At 33.2% G+C, this 19,418-nt stretch overlaps 1 protein-coding gene across 5 annotated transcripts in view; it reads right to left on the bottom strand.

Annotated features, from left to right (window-relative positions):
* The window catches only part of LOC118185714 (max dimerization protein 1-like), a 67,902-nt gene extending 54,368 nt beyond the window's left edge, over nt 1–13,534 (bottom strand). Inside the window, exons 1-4 of one of the 5 annotated variants that reach the window (XM_085808586.1) lie at nt 13,316–13,534; nt 13,074–13,161; nt 12,379–12,408; nt 3,380–3,491 (exon numbers count right to left, since the gene is read on the bottom strand). In XM_085808586.1, the coding sequence (XP_085664712.1) occupies nt 3,380–3,491; nt 12,379–12,408; nt 13,074–13,161; nt 13,316–13,406 (321 nt within the window). In that variant the 5' untranslated portion in view covers nt 13,407–13,534. Of the gene's footprint in view, nt 1–3,379; nt 3,495–12,378; nt 12,409–13,073; nt 13,162–13,315 lie in introns of all 5 variants that reach the window. The other 4 variants (XM_035355609.2, XM_035355610.2, XM_085808587.1 and 1 more) reach the window with 4 other exon arrangements.
* Nucleotides 13,535–19,418: the final 5,884 nt, after the last annotated feature.

Below are 19,418 nucleotides of genomic sequence, written 5' to 3' on the forward strand. Positions count from 1 at the left end.
AAAGTTCAATAACAAGAGCGCAGATAAACTAAGGGTGGCGGATATAAAAGCCAGTGGAAAGAGGCGGCGGGGAATCGGAATTTAAACGCAAACCAGTAAGAAGGGGCAACCGGTGATTGAGAACAGGGGTTTGATGTTATGAGTGAATTGCTACAGACCTGTTTAGTTAGAAATTTTAATGGCTATGTTTGCCAACAGAAGTTTGTGTTCATCTGAACCACTCCTGCCTGAAGACAGAACTAGGGACCTCTTGGTTCTCCAGCCTGATGCCTTTCCAATAATGCCAAAAACAGCTACATTTGGTGCAAGTGATAACAGGGATGTTTTTTGTGGGATCCACTCACAGTACCCTCACTTGGGCCTCCTTCCAGAACTAGGCAGATAGCCCTTGAATGGTTTCCCATTATTAAATGACCTAAACCTTCCAGCATCTTCATTTTGATAGGTGCGATATTTTGAAAGACAGCACACAGAATGATGTTAGCAAACCTGTTTTGAATGACTGAAAGATCCCGATCTGTTGGCATATTTGATGCCGTCAGGCTGTAGGGTGGAGCATGAGCACTTAGTTGACATTGCTAGGACGCACTTGCTTGGTTAGGCATGGCTGTATGAGTGCGTGGTTGATACTGCTGTCATGCAGTTTGTTTTTGTCTGGATGATAAGGGCAGCAGCAGAGCACCCAATCACATCCTAGGGTTGCCAATGTAGCAGAGGTTAAGTTACTGTTCTCATTAAATCTTGTTAGTGGCTACTTGAGAGTCTTAGAGTATTCTGCGACATTGCTCTGTCTGAAACAGTTTGCAAAGTGACTTAGTCAAGCCCTTTTAATATTTTTGGTTGTATTTTTCATCCTCTGATTCATTACTGTTGAAGATGATGCCAGAGGATCTTAAGGTCATTGATTCTTTGACACCCTGAATACAAGAAACTTTAATCCAGACACAGAGCAGATCCCAACACTGGCCAAGAATTTATAACTCTCATGATGTCAAGTGGAGGCATTACAAGTTATTGCTCTTTGTCAGAGCATGTCATCTCATGCCTTGCAACAGCTTAAAGATTGTGATATGTGAGGGAACTACACACAGAAATGTCTTATGAAATTAATGTCTTGTTAAATAAATGTCTTATTATAAAATTTTGACCAAGAGGCACCTATTCTAGCTGATGGACTTAATGTTACTAAAAAGCACTATTACACATGTTGCTTGGTTTGGTTTATGTGATTATGGAAAAGCCTCGAGGGTCTGTCTAAGGGGAAGGATGCCTTCATGGAGTATTTCCTAAGGGAAACTGGTTCATATACACTATTACTCATGCAGGCAACCTTTCAGCTGCTTAGAAACAAACTTGGATGATATATTGGCATATAGCTGCTTTATCCAATACGACAATGCATTATGAACATTTTCATGCTTTTTAGATGACTAACATTACTTAATTCACAAGTATTCAGCTTAACTAATGAAAATAAACTTACAAAAAGTATATTTATAACTGAAATCAGAAATTAAAAGCAAAGCTATAGTCTCGTACATGACCACTGTATGTTTTCTACCTCATTTTGCCAACATACACATTAAGTCCTGAAGTAGAAAGTGCTAAAAGGTGTAAAATATGTCACAGAACAAATGACTTTGCTACAGATCAACTGAAGCAATTCTTCATCTCATTTTTAAAAAAACATATCATTCATGCTGATTCATTAAAGAATGTACTTCATGGAAGCATGTGTGTTTCACTAGAAATGCATTTTTATACTGAAAAAGAAAAGTTATATTTTATAGAACTAAAAAACATATTATACATACTGTTTATGGAAATCGACAGTTCAATAATAAACAAGAGATATATTGTCTAGAGAACATTTCTGAGCAGTTGAAGGTTTAGGGGTTGAGACTACATATCATTTAATGCTTCTGAGAAGATGCGTAGCATATTCGGAAACTAAGTACCGTTTCATTCTAGCGCCGTTGCAGTGCTGTGGTAGGCGTCCCACACGTGTGCACTAGTCTTTCTTGTTCACTGACTTTCAATTGTCGCCATTTTGGTTGCTCTATGTTGTGTTTTCAGTTTGCTGTGCACATTCAAAATGTTTAAGACATTTAGTTCTCCCGCTGACTGTGAGATTCGTGCCGTGATTAAATTTTTGAACGCGAGGAATGTTAAACCAGCCGAAATTTATCGTCAAGTGACAGAAGTTTACGGTGAATACGCGATAAGTGATGGAATGGTGAGAAAGTGGGTAAGAATATTTAATGCAGTTCGAACAAATGTCCACGCCGAGGCTCGGAGTGGTCGGCCTTCTGTTGTCACCGATGATTTGGTAAGGAAAGTTAATGAAACAATTCATGAGAACAGACGCTTCACAATGACAACTCTTTCAGAGGCATTTCTACAAATTTCACGTACTGTTTTGTTCGAAATTGTGTCTGACCGCTTGAATTATCGCAAACTGTGTTCCCGATGGGTTCCAAAAATACTCACTGATGTTCACAAAACAAAGCGACTTGGTAGTGCCCTGACATTTCTCACATGGTACAGTGATGAGGGAGAAAACTTTTTAAACCAAATTGTGACAGGTGATGAAACTTGGGTGTGTCATTTCACGCCAGATTCGAAACAACAATCGATGGAGTGGAGACACACTCATTCTCCGAAAAAACAAAAGTTCAAAGTGACAATGTCATCACAAAAAATCATGTGCACTGTCTTCTGGGATAGGAAAGGCGTTTTGCTTACTGAATTTCTTCCCAGAGGTGAAACCATTAATGCGGCACGATATTGTGAGACTTTAACAAAACTAAAGCGTGCCATTCAAAACAAACAAAGAGGAATGCTCAGTAAAGGAATTGTGTTGCTCCATGACAATGATCGGCCCCATACTGCTGGTGTCACTCAATCGTTAATTCGACAGTTTCATTGGGAGCAGTTCGATCACCCGCCGTACAGCCCGGACTTGGCACCGTCCGACTATCACTTGTTCCTGCACATGAAGCGCGAGCTTGCTGGCAAGCGCTTTGGATCTGACGATGACACAAAAAATGCTGTGGAGTCGTGGTTATCGAAACTGGCGGGAAGTGTCTTTGACGATGGTATACAAAAACTGGTCACCTGCTATGACAAGTGTTTGATCATTGGCGGAAACTATGTTGAAAAATAGTTTAAGACATGTATTTTCATGTAAAAATAAAATTGGATTCGAAAAAATTGTTTTACTATTTTTTTTTTTTTTTTTTTTTCAAAACGGTACTTAGTTTCCGAATACGCCTCGTATAAAACACTTATATAAATGACATTTAAAATATTGAGAGTTTACAGTATTATACTCAAATATTTTTTTAAATATAAAAGCATTTATACTAAATTCTCTTACCTTAATAAATGCTTTGGCTTTGGTCAAAAGACCTAAGGTGGTATGACGACTGGATTCAGGGCCCAAAGGGACAAGTTCCTTTAATTTTTCTAAGCAGTTCCTTAAATGTGCTCTTCTATGGAATAATTAAAAAAAAAAAAAAAAACCTTACACCTTTCAGATGGCTAGGGTAGTTAAATACAGAAACATTCAAAATTCTCTTCTAAAAATTTTTCTTTTTCTAATAGTCAGTAGATAATTCTCTAATCTTTAAAATTATTATCATTAACAAACATTAAACAGCAATTCTTATTCAGTCCTTACCTGTCAGCTACAGTAACTACTTTACATAACAAAACTCGTACCTTGTGGTTATCTCTGCCCAGCCCTAAAAAAGTCACCAGGCAATGTGTTACGTCGCTAAAATAAGCAACCTAGAATGTTGCAAAAATGTATTTATATGGCAACCCAGGTAAGCATGCACACTTATTACATGAACTTGCATTTCAGTTTTTGAAATTTGATGATCATTTAAATGATGCTTCTTTTTATTTTTTTTCCCCACTGTTAAACTAATAAAATACACATAAAATGGCACACTTTGCTAGCTTTACCTATCTCTGATGTTAGACAATTATAGCAAACGTGCAGCTCAAATGGATCAGTTGTTGTTAGGTGATTGTGTTAATAGCTTCTGCTGAATTTCGGTAACTCTCTGATGTTTCTTTAAGTAAAAACAAGTCAACGTGTACATGGGGAGGAGAAAAAAAAACAACTGTTTTATTATTTTGAATTTTGTTAATTTGTTGCTGCTTTATGCAAGTCTTAGTGCGGCACCATTTTTGAAAATTGCTGTAGTCTTTCATGTTTTAGGTTGGTGAAAAATGAGCCACCAACAACTGGCAACATTTCAGGAAGGCTGGGCGAACAATTACAAAGTACCACAAAACTATCATAGTTCTATTAGGAACAAATACAAATGTATGAGATAAAATATTCATAACCACTAAATGCCTTTAATGCAATACAAAATTTCAGATTGTTTTTATGTTAAACAGATTATCAAAAAAAAAATAACAGATAAATATATTACTAACACTCAAAGACATTAATAAATGAAAACATTTCTTTCAAGTAAGAAGTGTTTTCCTTAAAACTCTAATGAAAATATTAATATAAAAACAAGAAATTCTGCAGCAAAATTCTTCAACCTAAGCATTATATATCTATACATTGGATAATGAAGTTCAAGCAGTACTGTAGACTTATTTTTCCTCCATAATGACAGACAAATTAATTTCCAATAGAAAGTAATCAATATTTTTTATTTGGTTTACTTTATTAAATAATTTGGACTTCTTACTGTATCACATTAAAATTCCAGTTTAGCACCCCCCCTCCCTGCTGCTCTCCTCCAAAATAATGCCACTATACTCTGTTTCTCCAGTTTCATACTACAGATACTTAAAATATTTCCTTTTAAATTATTTTTAACCATATTATCAGCATGTATCAAGCATGACCAAACTTCATGTCAGAAGACATATTCTTTAATTCAGGGAAGTAGAAGAGCAGCAACTTAAAGATTATGTCATTTTCAAAGCAATAAAACAAATTTTCAATACAAAAGAAAACAAAACAATAATAATCCACTTTAGCTGAATCTGCTATTTAGTATAAAGATAATTTTTGTTTCTGCTGCTCTTTATGTAGAAAAATATTTTTCATGGTATAAAAAGTTTAAAACTAAGCACTATTTTTCAGATAGAAAAAGCAAACAGAGTTGACTTTAGGGTATTCTGGTATTATCACAAAGTTCTTGTTTCATTTATCACCAAGTTGTCGTTTCGTTTACTGCCAAGTTGTTGTTTCATTTATGCTAACCTGAGTAGTTGAATGTTATGAAAACTCTATTATGACATAATTGTTTGCATTATTCTGGAAAATTTTGAATCATGGGATGTTTTGTAAGGCTTTTGTGGTGTGTGTGTGGTTAGGAAGTACATTGCTTGTTTCATTCTTTAGATGGTAGAATGTAGTAAGATTAATTTGAAGTTTCTGTACGATTTGGAACGAAAGGTGAAAACTGCATTAATTGACTGTTGTGTAAATGAAAGTTTACTTATTAGCCATTTTCCCGACAGTCTGGAAAATGTAGAATATTTTTTACTCTTATTTTTGTGAATTTATGTGGCAACACTGATAAACGGATTCTAGTTCAGATAATTTTAGGAAGTTTTTGAATGCTGTTAAGGAATTTTGTGTGCCACAGACTGAAGATGAAGGAATTTCTAAGTAAGATATAAGTGGATATTTGCTTTGTGTAGTGCTTAAATGCATAACAGGTGTTTTCTTTTTTATTTTATTTTATTGTTTGGTTTAAAATGTAGTTTATTGAGATTATGTATTTTTTATTGCCTCTTCTGTAGAATTGGGTGCTCCTTTGACTTTTTAACTGAAAACATATCAATGCATACATGGATAAACTCAAGGGAGTGCGCAAAGCCTAGTTTGTGCAAATCTCCGATGATTTTTTTTAAGTGAAAAATAGGTCGATGTGTACATGGATACAGTCAAGGGAGTGCACAATGCCATTTTTGTGCAATTCTGGGAATTTAAGTTAAAATAAGACGATGTGTACATGGATACCGAGTTTGTGCAATTCTTTGTCTTGATATTTTGGCTATGTGTAGTGGCACCAAAAATAACAAGTCAAAGAATTGCACAAACTCGGTATTGATGTACCACCAAAAATCACCAAGGGGTACCCAAAATATACTTTTACCAAAGAAAACACTCCCTCCTCCTCCTCCCTTTTTTTAAAGCTTCTATAAACAGGAGAAAACAGAAAAAGAAAGACAGGGTGATTTTTATAATAAAATTTTAAAAAATTCTGTTCAAGCGAAAAATAATGCAGTGATTTGACACACAGTACAAAGTTATGCTTATTTACTCTTAGCTCTAAAAGAACAGAGAGGAGGCTAAGTGCTTTACTAAGAAACTTAAGTACAACTTTGTTATAGTGGTACACAAACATATTTGATGATTTTAGATTTGTGCCATGATCTCAGCTATAATTTTGCCAAGCTCATAAAAGGTGCATGTAAAAATAAACAACACAATATATAATAATAATACTCACATTTCCTAAGGATATTTTTAAGAATCCTCATCTTTAATTTTATTATTATTTTATCGCACGTAATTGTTCTCGTCAGCAGCAGCACTTTCAAACATATTGAGCTGTTTGTTATACCATTTTCACAGATGTGAACTCCTCGGCCTAAGAATACATAAATCCAATAGCAGTGACGAATGATAATTTGGAGACGTTGAACCTATTTCTAACATGGAGGCCCTACTTAATTTTGCAATTTTTAAGTTAACGACAAAACTATTTGGAGGTCTGTGGTCATTTTTGTATACTCGTTTGTCTAGTAAAAGACCTCTTTCTGGAAAAATTGATATGTCATCCACCTCATTACTTGGTAAATTAAAGATTGTTAACGTCTTATTAAAAAAAATTGCAATGAATAGATTTTTAAATAAACAATGCGAAATCGAAAACTCAAAACATAAAAAATGAGTAATATAGCAACCCTTGTATGAGCAAAAATGCAACATGGTGTTAATATACCATTTCATTGCAAGGTATAAGAACACACAGGTAGTGCTAATATATTATGAAGTGGCAAGGTATAAGAACATGCAGACAGATTTTAGCAAGATATCTTGGTTGACTGTTGATTCAATATCGTGGGCTGCTACAACAAAGTGTTGAATTTAATTGCAAATAAATAATTTTAAACTAGTCATCAAGACTTTTGCATAAAAAGGTACTTACGTGTTAACGCAACCAGGCCAAAATTCGCATAAATCGCCAAATTTGGCGACCCTACGTGTTTAGAGGAAAGTTTATTTGTAAAAAGAAAAAATAACACTGGGCGTGTACTACCACAGCAATGGGTTTTCGGCGGAATTTGCCGAGAAAATAAAGAGACTATTTTGGTTACTGTACCTAACAGAAGTGCCGTTACCCTCATGGAAAAAATTTGCGAAAATATCAAGGAAGGAAGCATCATTTATTCGGATTGCTGGAAAGGATACAATACAAGTGAGTTCGAAAATGCTGGATTTCTGCATGGAACTGTTGATCACAAATATAACTTTGTGGATCCCAACACGGGCGTTCACACACAACATGTAGAGCGCATGTGGGGCTCAGCCAAATGGCGCAACAAAAAACAGAGAGGAACAGCCCGTCATCGTCTTGACTCATACCTTATCGAATTTATATGGCGCCAAGCTCAAGCTGTTAATGGCGAAGACGGTTTTCAATCAGTGCTAAAAGCAATAGCCAAAAGATTCCCACCGAAAAAATAATTCTGCAACTTATTCAAATTCGAAACCGGAAGGGTTTAATTGCTATTTTATATTTTAAAATAATATAAAAAACTGTATTAAAAATTATCTGTAATTAATAAATGTACATTTTCTTTCTATTCATACTTTTTTACTCAAACTTACAAATCGTGCCAACCTGGTTGCGATAATACTTAAGTACCCATAAAAAAATTATGTTTTAGTTTTTTTACACAACTAAGATGCAACATACAGGGATAAAAGCTACATTTTGATTACTAGATTATTTAATTCATTAAATACCAACTGGATCATCAGATATGTTTTGTTTCTTCTACTGCGAGCTGCAATTAAATAAATTCCTCAAGCCATTTGACAAAATTTCAGATACATCATGAGCAAAGTGCTATTTGCATATTTGCCATTTTTTGGCATCATGACAGCCCTCACCTGTTCTAAATGTAGCCCTGCCATAACACTTAATTGCTGTTATGATACAAGGTTTTGCTACATTTGAAACTTTAAAGCAGGGGTTCTCAACCGGTGGTAAATGTACCACAGTTGGTACACAAGCGAAAAATAGGTGGTATGCAAAGAAGCGAAGTATTTTTAACTATTAAAATCCCAACAACCTGATTGAGTTTTTTCCTCCAACACTTGTAAATTTATGCGATCTGAGCTTTGTTCAAGGGTTGGTGGTGGTACTAAAGGTTTTCAGTTTTTGTTTAGATGGTACATGTTAGTCAAAAGGTTGAGAAACGCTGCTTTAGAGCCCAAAAAGGTACAATTTAGCCAAGCCTGGCACATAAATGTTAAACTAATTGATTAAGGCGAAGCAACGCAATGGCTGGGATGCCTATATGGAGGATGTTTTTAAGGAAACTGGCTTGTATTCATATTACACATAGCTGCAGGAAAAAAATCTGGAATAATAAATATGTGTCAGGTATACATACTCAAAATGATTAGTCTATATTTTAGGGTACCTATTGGATTATTGCGAAGTTGTTTCAATTATGGTAACCTGAGTAGTTGAATGTTATGGAAACACCATTATAGCTTGACTGCGGTGAATTTGACTGATGGGAAAATATTTGTAAGGGCTTATTTATATGTTATATGTTGGTTAGGAAGTACATTGGTTATTTTGTGCTGTATACATGAAATGGCTGCTGGTGGTAAGATTTAACTTGAAGTTTCGGTTTGATTTGGAACAAATGGGAAAGAAAACATTGATTGACAGGTGTATAAATGAAGATTTAAATGGCTTCGTTCACCTCACAGTAAATCACGCAGCGAGATTTAAGGATTTGGAAACTGGAGCTCATATTAACACTATGGAAGGTATGTGGGGTGTAATAAAAAGGGATTTTCGAAAGAAATGTCATCGACAGTCCAACAGTATGGAAAATATTTTTCATTTTTACTTTTGAGAATTTATGTGGCGATGGCAGTATACAGATTCTAGTTTAGATAATTTTAAATAGTTTTTTAATGCTGTTAAAGAATTCTATGTGTTTCACATACTGAAGAAATAAAAATTTTTAAATAAGGTAAGTTGATATTTCCTTTTTGTATTGTGTAGATCAGTGCTCCGCAACCGGTGTGCCATGAGTAGGATATAGGTGTGCCGCAATCAAATACATGTATTTGACATTTTGCAATTTTTTATCATGTATTTAATACACAATGACAATTTTTTTTCTTTAATAATGTCTATTTTAAATGTTTTTATATATTTCACTGTTGTGTGGTTGCGTGTGTGATTGTAAGTGTGTCAGCATTTGAATTTTTTCGGCACTTCCTTGATAACTCGGAACTCTTTGGTGTGCCACGAAACTCCAGAAAGATTTTTTGTGCGTCGCAGGTGAGAAAAGGTTGCGGAGCACACTAGATTACATAAATATGTATTTCCATTCTTATGTTATTTACTTGTTTGATTTTAAATGTAGTTTATTGAGATTATATTTTTTGTTCTAATTATGTTTTAGATGCCATTTTACTGGGAAGGGTGTTGGACTAAACAGGAACGGTGCCAAAAAATTACCAATTTTTGCCACGGGGTACCCTGAAATATATTTTTACCAAATGTTTATTTGAAATATTAATTAACCTTTCAAAAATGTAGCAGACCTTTCCAGAAACATTTTTAAAAAAGCACCATGGTAACAATGTCTTTTCCAATAATAATTAAATGTTCTTTTTCAGTAATGAGTCAATTTAATTTAAAATGGATTAGTTGGTTTAAAGGCAAAACATATGAAGGCCACCTGCATAAGAGATAATGCTTTCATGAAGGACTGACTTCTAAGAAAAACTGGCTTGTATTCACATTACAAATAGGGGGAAATATAAAAACACACATACAGCTAACCCATTTTTGAACTTGCAGCATTCAACTATTTTATCCACTCGGCCATTTAACATGTGCAGATCCACATTTGCATAATGGAAATGCTAAAATTGATTACGGGAACTCATTTGAACCACAATGAAATTTATTTATTTAAAACTTTGGTTAATTGATAAAGCCACAGGACATGGAGGCTTATCTACCTATGGCAGAAATGTCTAGCCATTGCTCTTGGAAAGGCAAAACCTATGCCTAGAAATCAATAAAGTTTCATTTAAAGTCTACAACAATCTAAGGTTTTTTTACCTAATTTTAAACTACCTCATATTTATATTACACATGATGAAAATACCATGCAGAAACCCATTCACTTTGATTTAAACTCGAGCTGAACTACCGGTATTTAGCAGTCTTATATCCATTTGGACACTAGTAGGTTTTGTTTAACAGTCAAAAAAAATTTTTTTACTTAAAAAGGAAATTAATCAAAATGTACATCATATTAGAAATTTTCACTTAAAAATTAGCAGAGAAAAATATTCTTACTACATAAATATATGATTAAAAAAGTACTTTTAGTCATATAAATATGTAGTTATAAACATGTTATATTTTATCAAATGAAATTTAAAATATCATTACTGTATTACTGTTGACAGTTACGGAAAACTGGATTTTGAAATTCAGCAAATACTAAGCATATTCTAAGACTTAAGATTTCAAATTTCAGCCATTTATAAGTATATTTAAAATCTCAAGTACCTTTAAAATATTAAAATATGGCAGAACATTTTAAAGCTCTAAATCTTTATAACTAACTTGTTTATGATGCTTGTTTTGATAGCCTTTATACCATATTTGATCTTTTACATCACATTCCAGATATTAAAATATTATAAATAAAATACAAATCTTCATCATCAACATAAAATTATACTATGTACTGTGTGTAGCATTAAACAAATGGCTATTTTGTGCTGATTTTTTTCTTTGAAATCAGAAAAGTAATGTATAATTAAAATGATATACCTTAAAAATAATCAAATTATACTTTGCTGAAATATAATATTTTTTCTATTTTTGAGAATCTAATATTGATAATTTTTTAACATTAAATCAAATATAATTGCAAAATTTTTAAACAAGAAACAAAGTAGTTGGTCTTTAGTTCATACAACTAGACAAAATTTCTCTGAACTGTGATCAATAGTTTCAGAGAAATTGTATGCACAACCAAGAAAATCATTGTTTTGAGAAATTTTAAATAAGTTTGCAAATATGCATTTTTATATACTAACATAGTACTGCATACGTAATTACTATCATTTTAATTGAAATGATAGCAAAGAAGTTCTAAAAGTATATCTCATTATATTCTAAAAATTCTATCAGAAGCACAATAATAGGTTATTTTATATAAATACAGCATTCATACAATTAATCAAAATTTCTCATTCTAACCAGTTAACAAAAAAGTGCATGTACACAGAATTACGAAATCTTAGTTGAAAAAGAGATAGTCTTGTAATCATATTACTTTTTTTAAAAATTAATATACATACATATATATTTAATAATTTAACTTATTGATAATGAGTCATTACATATTTATATAAAATTGTATAGAAAAAAGCAGGGGATTTAACACAGGGAATTTTCAGAAAAACAAATGTAAACAAACTATGGGGATTTAATTCAGGGAATTAGCTGAAAAGCAAATGTAAACAAAATATCAGGGCCTTTAAATGGCAACAGCTCATAACTAAAAAAAACTATCAGGCCCTTTAAATGACAATAGCTATAACTTTAGTTCTTGAGGATATTTTCACATGGAGGTTTTTATTAAATGCTTGTCAGAAAATTGAATTAAAAAAAAATTTTTTTTTTACTTATTTAAAGGTACCCAATCCTTTAGAGAATTTGAGTTTACATAAATTTCATCATTTACTTAACTTTTTTTTTTTTTTTCCCACATTGCTTGTTTACACCTTATATAGCTAGCTATGTTTGCATATTACATTTTAATTTTACTTCTTGAACACTGAAAATTATCCACTCATCTCATTTTACCTAACTAATCAAAATTATCATACTTATTCCCGAACCAGGGAAAATATTACTGAGAAATCGCAATTATTTTTTAAGCACTAAACTACTGAACAGTGAGATTTAAAAATTAATAATGGAACAGGAAGGTAAAAAAATCCTTTAGTAATTATATTGGCATTTTATTATGTTACACTAACCTTTAGATTCCAAAATTAAAAACGCATAAAAATTTCAGAATTTTAGAACAGACAGTTACCTGTTTTTTTCCAACTCATTATGAGTTGATCTGTAAAAGAGAAAAAAATAAATACCACAATATTATGTTAAATAATCATTAAATATTAAAATGAATATATACAAAATAAATTTATCTTTTTCAGTGAGGAATAACGATTTTATAGAAGGATAATGCACAAATCGGTTGCTTTAATATTTATCTGATTCAATGAAAGAAAATAATTTACAACTAAATTTATTAATGCAATGTATAATTACACAGAGAGAGAGAATTCTAACATCTTCGGTAAATTAAATACCAGCCACTAGCCCAGCAACAAATACGTTTCAGGAGTTAGAAGATATATCAAATTTTGACAAGCGATAATTTTTACTGTCAGCTGTCATTATCATGAGTATCTATCATTTATGTTTCATAACATTTTTAATTCTATATAGTTTCTTCAACTGATTTATTAAGTACAAAATTATCAACTTTCCGTTATAAGTAATGATTCTACAAATTTTACGAAAATGATCAACAAATGTTATCTATTTTAAACGTACGTGCCCGAGTTATAGATGATTTGACAGAAGATCGAAGTCAAGCAAAATACCACAAATATAATTTTAAAAAATTCCAAGAGAAATGCAAGTTATGAAGTAAACTTCAAATGTTCAAATAAATAAATTACACATGGGAAGCGCCCTATGTCAGAAGCGTGACACATGTACCTGTTTCCCTGAGATTTTTTGGATTTGGGTTTTCGTCGAGTAATCTCCGTTTGTACTGGCATAGACGATGCATACCCGTGTTCTGCCTCTAAAAGTCAAAAATAAAACATTAAATTGTAGCGATCGTAAAGGTCATGTAATGCATCAAAAACATCAACAACATCCAGGCATGGCTATGTCAAAATCAGCTGATTCGACACTAGACACCATGATGGAAATGAAAACATTGAAAAATTCCTTACTTAGAAGAAAAATAGAAGCATTCATTATGTTCATACCTCTTTCTCTTCTTTCGAGGAATTCAGCTGCTTGTAAAAGAGCAGCAATGCTCATGTTGTTCTAAAACGTTAAATAAAAGCCACACTACGCGCGTTTACAAAAATGGCGATGTTCTATACTCGCATCAACTGTCCTCGCAGACGAGCGTTTGTTTTGTTCGGTTGCTTGCACGTTGCACCCGAAACGCATCCGAACGTCATGAACACAAAATGTTCGGTAAAAGTCGGGAAAAGAGCTGCTATGTTATTGGGCACTACGTATGCCGATCTTTTCCGATTAGCTTCGGGTTTGAACGACGTAACCAATAACAGCTTGTGTTTATTCAAGCTACTAAACTGTACTTCCCACGTGGTTTCCGCGCCCAGGTTCCAGGTGCGTGTAGTTGTGCCTCATCAAACTCAATTGTCAAAATTTTTGACGTTTGTTTCTCCTTACATGACTAGTAAACATTTTTTCTGTCTCTGCAAGAACTATGCAATTAGGATTAAAAATTTCATTCGCAGGGGCGTATTCTGAAATTTCATAAAGGGCATGCTGCTTTTCGTCAATTTTCTTTCTTTTTTTTTAAAGTTATAATAATGTATGGAAGTTAGGATTATACGTATTTAAATGTTAGCTACAGTATTTGCGTATTAATATTGTTAAATACTGAACAGCATATAAAATAATGAAATACAGATAATAGAAATGTAAAATTCACTAGTCTTTAGATTAAATTGGAAATCTTTTCAGTTACGGTTTACAAAAAAATTATATCGAAGAGTCAAATTTCAATTTTGCTTTCAATCAATTAGCTCTAGTAGGATTAATCCGGATTCTGTCAGAATTAGTGAATCACGTGTAAGTTACAAATACTGCTGATGTTTATTTAAAGCATAAATTCAAAAACAAATTTATTTTCTCTGCAGGGAAAAATGCAGAGCATTCAACTCAAATAATTCGTGAGACCAGTAATAACTTTATTTAAAAAAAATTCGGGAAAATTAGAAGAAGGAAATTTCTCTGTATTCAGAAAGCTCGTAAATTCGGACTCATTCTAAGAATAAGAATTTTTTTTCGCATATTTGCAGAGTCGTAGCTAGGGTTTTCAGCGCCCGGGGACAACTGAAGATTTCGCGCCCCCTACTGCTTGCCAAGGATGGAAAACATTTAATTCTAAAATGTCGTAACATCAGTTTGGCGCCCTTTGGATTGTGCGCCCGGGGACAGATGCCTCCCTTGTCCCCTTCTAGCTACGCCCCTGCATATTTGCTTGGACATATTGGAGTTTCACAATACAGTTAAGTGATTTCCCATTTTTTAATACACATTCCGTTTCTGAAAAATTCCTTTTTTCTTTTGTGTTATCTGGCTGTCTTTTGATTGAAACAAACTGATAAATTACAATTTTCTTTTAACGATATTCATACGAATTTTTGACATACAATAAGATCGATATGAAGAATGAGAAATATTCATGCTAAATTGTGCTGATATTTATCTCTCACTTAAATCCATCAATTATGTGTAACTTTATCTGCCTGTTGAATAAGCGGAATAGTCAGGGTTTTTAAATGGCAGCTATTTGTTTTGAAAAAATGTTGTACGTAGTTTATCAATCAATTTAAAATTGTATTGCTTTCTAAAATGCATTTTAATAAGTTTTTACAGATGTTTCGAACTGCTTATAATAAATAAGGAATTATTATAAATAAGGAATTCCTTATAAACAAATAAGGAATTATTAAGATCTTTCTTGATCGCTCGTATGACAAAAGCTCTAAAGTTACACTAATATAAAAGCCTGGGCATAATTTATAAAGTTAGAAATGCTGGATCTCTGTAGAAAGCGGTCAGAAAAGGTGAATAAAAATAAATAAATAAAATAATAATAGACTAAATAATTATTAATTAAAATCGAGTAAAATTTAAAAGAATAAAAATGTTAATGAATTAAGTTAATAAGTAATAATTAATAATTCCTTATTTATAATAATTCATTATTTATTACATTAATTAAATTTATATTAATTCATTATTTATTATAATAATTCCTTAATAATTTATTTCTTATTTATAATAATTCCTTATTTATTAATAAGGAAGCAGCGGATTAAAATATAAAAATGAGAAAAACTGATAAATTTTTAAAAAGTCATACGAATTAAGTGAAATAATAAAAAGCGAAGAGTGAGTAAATTAAAAAAAGAAACTTGATATCGAGAATGAAAGGAAAGCAAATATTTTGATCAATAATTCTTCACACTCAGATCACACTGCATTTTTATTTTGGCAACTAATCCGTTTGTATTTTTCCAATCCGTCCGTCTGTTTTAACCAGATGAGTATAGCTGATAAACATTCCTCTTCCGGATAGGATCGCATTTTGATATCGAGGATTTTTTCCCCTCAGCTGCTTAAGATTTTCCATTTTGCTCATCCAGGGAGAACTGAAGCTTTCATTCAATATCTAGTGCCAATATAATTTTTTAGGTGCTAAAAAATATTATACTGAGAGAATGTTTTATTGATACTGCGATTCATTTATACAACAAAGCACTGCAGCTCCTATTATTTAGAGCGTCGGTGCGCTCCCGCTAGAATTACGATTTTACTCAAAAGTTGAGGTGTACCGTAAACGGGATTTGGCTTAATTTAGGCTGCGATTATGACAAGATTTTTCGTGCCTTAAATAGATGCTGATAATGCACTGAAATTGTGCACACATAAATTCAGAAAAGAAAGGGAAGGGGTTGTAGAGTCATTAGGGTATTTTGAAGCAGAAGACATGAAAAATGAGCAATACCCCCGCCAAGACTCGAACCTGAACCTCTGGAATATGCGCCGAGGGTGCTACCGTTACACCACCGAAGGCATGCAGAAATGAGGGAGAAAATACCTTGTATACTTTCCCTTTTAAAGGATGACTGAGTATTAGGGGACTCGATCGCCAAATCCTGGTGGTGAAGAATCATCATTCACCACCTTTTAGTTCGGGCGCCACTGTAGTGTTATTAGGATTTTTTAAAGCAGGACATATGAAAAATGAGCAATGCCTTCACCGGAACTCGAACCTGAACCTCTCGAATACACGCCGAGTGTATTACTGTTAATACCTTACCGTTACATCATGAAGGCATGTAGAAAGAGGGAGAAAATACTTTACAGGGTGAAGGGGGGGAAAACACGGCATTTTCTGAAGACGTCTTCCCACCCATAAGAGACTTTGAATGGATAAACAGAATTCAGTTGGGTCTTCTTGGATAAGGTTCCTTATACATTGTCCTCCACAAATGTTTAGCCGCTATGCTAAACGTTGTTCCTAATCTCGTCGCTGTGCCTCCAAATGTTTAACCGCTGTGCTGAACATTCTAGACGCTGCGCTAAACTATGTTTCCAGTCTCGTCACTGTGCCTTCTAATGTTTAATGGTCCTAATGTCCAAAGGTTAAATGTTTATTTAATTACAAATTTAAGGAATTCAGATAGTTTCTATTTAATAAAATCCAATCAATGTATAATTCACTTAAAAATGTTTTAAAAAATAATTATAGGTCAGCTAAGTTCTAGCGACCTATAATTATGGCGGCGACAATGCTATATCGTGTTGTTAACAAGATAACTTTGCGTGTGAGTTAACATGCAATACTATATCATATTGCTAACATGGGCATCAAGCGTGATATTAAGCAAGAAGTTTTAATGAATTTCTGCGATATTTTTTCTTTGGCACAATAACCAAATCCCATAACAGAAGTATAATAGTACTCGTTCAGTCCCAAGATAATCACAAAAATAAATACATTTCGATTTTCTTTTTTAAATTAATAATATGACTCTTTGACTATTTTTAAGGTATCATAAATTCTTGAGAAATTAAATGGAGACGACCAGCTCCGGGTTCTAGACGATTTTGGCTTTTCTTGGAGGGGTTACCTTAGTGACTTCAACACAAATGCTTATACTAATCACGTCTTTCAAGAAATGTAGCCAGAAAATGATTACTTGCATTTTGTTTTATGTCTTCAGAAATAACTGGTTTTACTTTGTAACCTACCGCTTAAACGAAGTGCAAAATTTTTTGTTATGATATTTCGATACAACACAAATATCGTAACATTACTGAATCAAATTTAAAAAAATTTCCATTGCTTTAAAAAAGTTATCATCATTAGCAATGAATTCTTTGAAGAATCTCTAAAATTCCGCGTATTATGTATACAACATGTTAAATAAGATGTTGCCAGTACCTTTTACAGATTTATTAGTACACTAGTGATCAAAACTTAAACAACTTTTCTGATTTTGGTCTTAATTCCGCAAAAACTCTGAAGTTTTGAATTTTTCCGCTAAAATCGTTTCCGGTTTTTCCCTGGAAAGTGTTCAGCAGCTGAAATATTGTAATAGACGGAATGAATAGAAGAACTATCTCTTTGTCATGTAAATTTAAAATTAATTACTTTAGCTTAAATTCCATGTTATTGCTAGAAGTTGGCTCTGAAGAAATTAGAATTTAATTTCTTAACGAGGTCGATAAATACCTCTATTGCGTATACTTAAATTCTGGCAAGAAAAAATATAAGGTATTATTTTAGTTCTTTAATCAGTTATCTTATGTTAATGAGCTTTCCCATTCTTCTCATTTCCATTTTCCTGCCAGAATGAAAATTTCTAGATCACGTGATATTCAAATGAAGTAGAAAGAAGACAGTATTTAAAGGAATATTTTAGACGGTAGAATCAAAGCATGTTTCTGCCTGCTGAAGGCCACGTTCTTAATTTGATGCTCTCTTGAGAGGAGTATTCTGCCATGTTGTGTTATTCTCGCCATTAGGCATTTTACGCTGATTTTAGGTAAGAGTCAATTTCCGCGTTACTCCAATTGTGCAGCCGTAGGCTAATTTACTTTTCTTAGTTTTAATTAATTCATTATCTTTGATTTAAGCTATAATTGTTGGCTTCCGTAGTCACGAATGGTGCCGTATTTTAACTTTTATTTCAATCAAATAAAAAGGTCCTTTATACCCTTTCTCTGTCTCCGTGGTAGTTACAAGACATAGTGATAATTCACTACTAAGTCTCTACGACGTCTCGTACATTTTATGCTTGCAAAGAAAACGAAGTGCATAACTTATTAAAAATTTACTTGGCGATTTACTTTAAAATATTTACAAATAAAAGTGCTGTTTAATAAAAATAAAAGTACTCTTTAATAAATACTACTTTGAAGGTCTTAAGAAAATATTTGAGAGGCAGAAACTGCTACTCTGATCCTGAAGGAATTTATGGATAGGCTCACCCTAGAATGTTTTATACAAACCGGGATAATTTCGAGAAAATGCCTACAACACAGAGCAAAACCTACTAGAATATGTTTACTGGGATAGGAGAAAAATATGGAAACTCCGAAATAAGAACATATTGTTGTAACTAATATGGTGTAGGAAAACCGTTGGCATTTAAAACAACTTGTAGTCTTCTCGGAATGGATAAATACAGATCTTGTATGCTTTGCAAGGGAGTCTTGCACCATTCTTTCTGTACAGCGATGGTAAATTCAGTTAACGATGATGGCGGTGGATAGCGCTCATGCAAATTTCTCTCCAAAATAACTCACAAAGGCTCTATAATATCGTTATCAGGGAATGGTAGATGTAAAAGTTCACTCTCATACTCAGAAATCAAGCCCTAGGTGATGTGAGCTGAGCGAACAGGGACTCTGTCGTCTTGTAATACCTCATCACCATAGGGGAACAAAATGTGTACCACAGGATGGACGTGATCAACCAAAATGGTTATATAATCTTTGACAGTAATGTAACCTTGCACAGTAATGATGGGTCCGATGGAATACTACGATATGGCTGCCCAAAACCATGATCAAACCCCCGCTATGTTTCATTCTAGGCAGCAAAATGTCTCTATCACACGCCTAGGATGGCGTTCCCCAGACACAGACTCGTCCAGAAGCAAGTGTCGGAAGCAAGTGTGAAGCAAGACTCCGGCCAAATGATAGTCTTCTATTTCTCTATAATCCAGGTTTTATGGCTTTGGCCCCACTTGTTCCTCTTACAGGCATTTTAGTCAC

Source organism: Stegodyphus dumicola, chromosome X1 (assembly GCF_044657685.1).
Source record: "Stegodyphus dumicola isolate Sdum_Otavi_A_Nest chromosome X1, ASM4465768v1".
NCBI lineage: Eukaryota > Metazoa > Arthropoda > Arachnida > Araneae > Eresidae > Stegodyphus > Stegodyphus dumicola.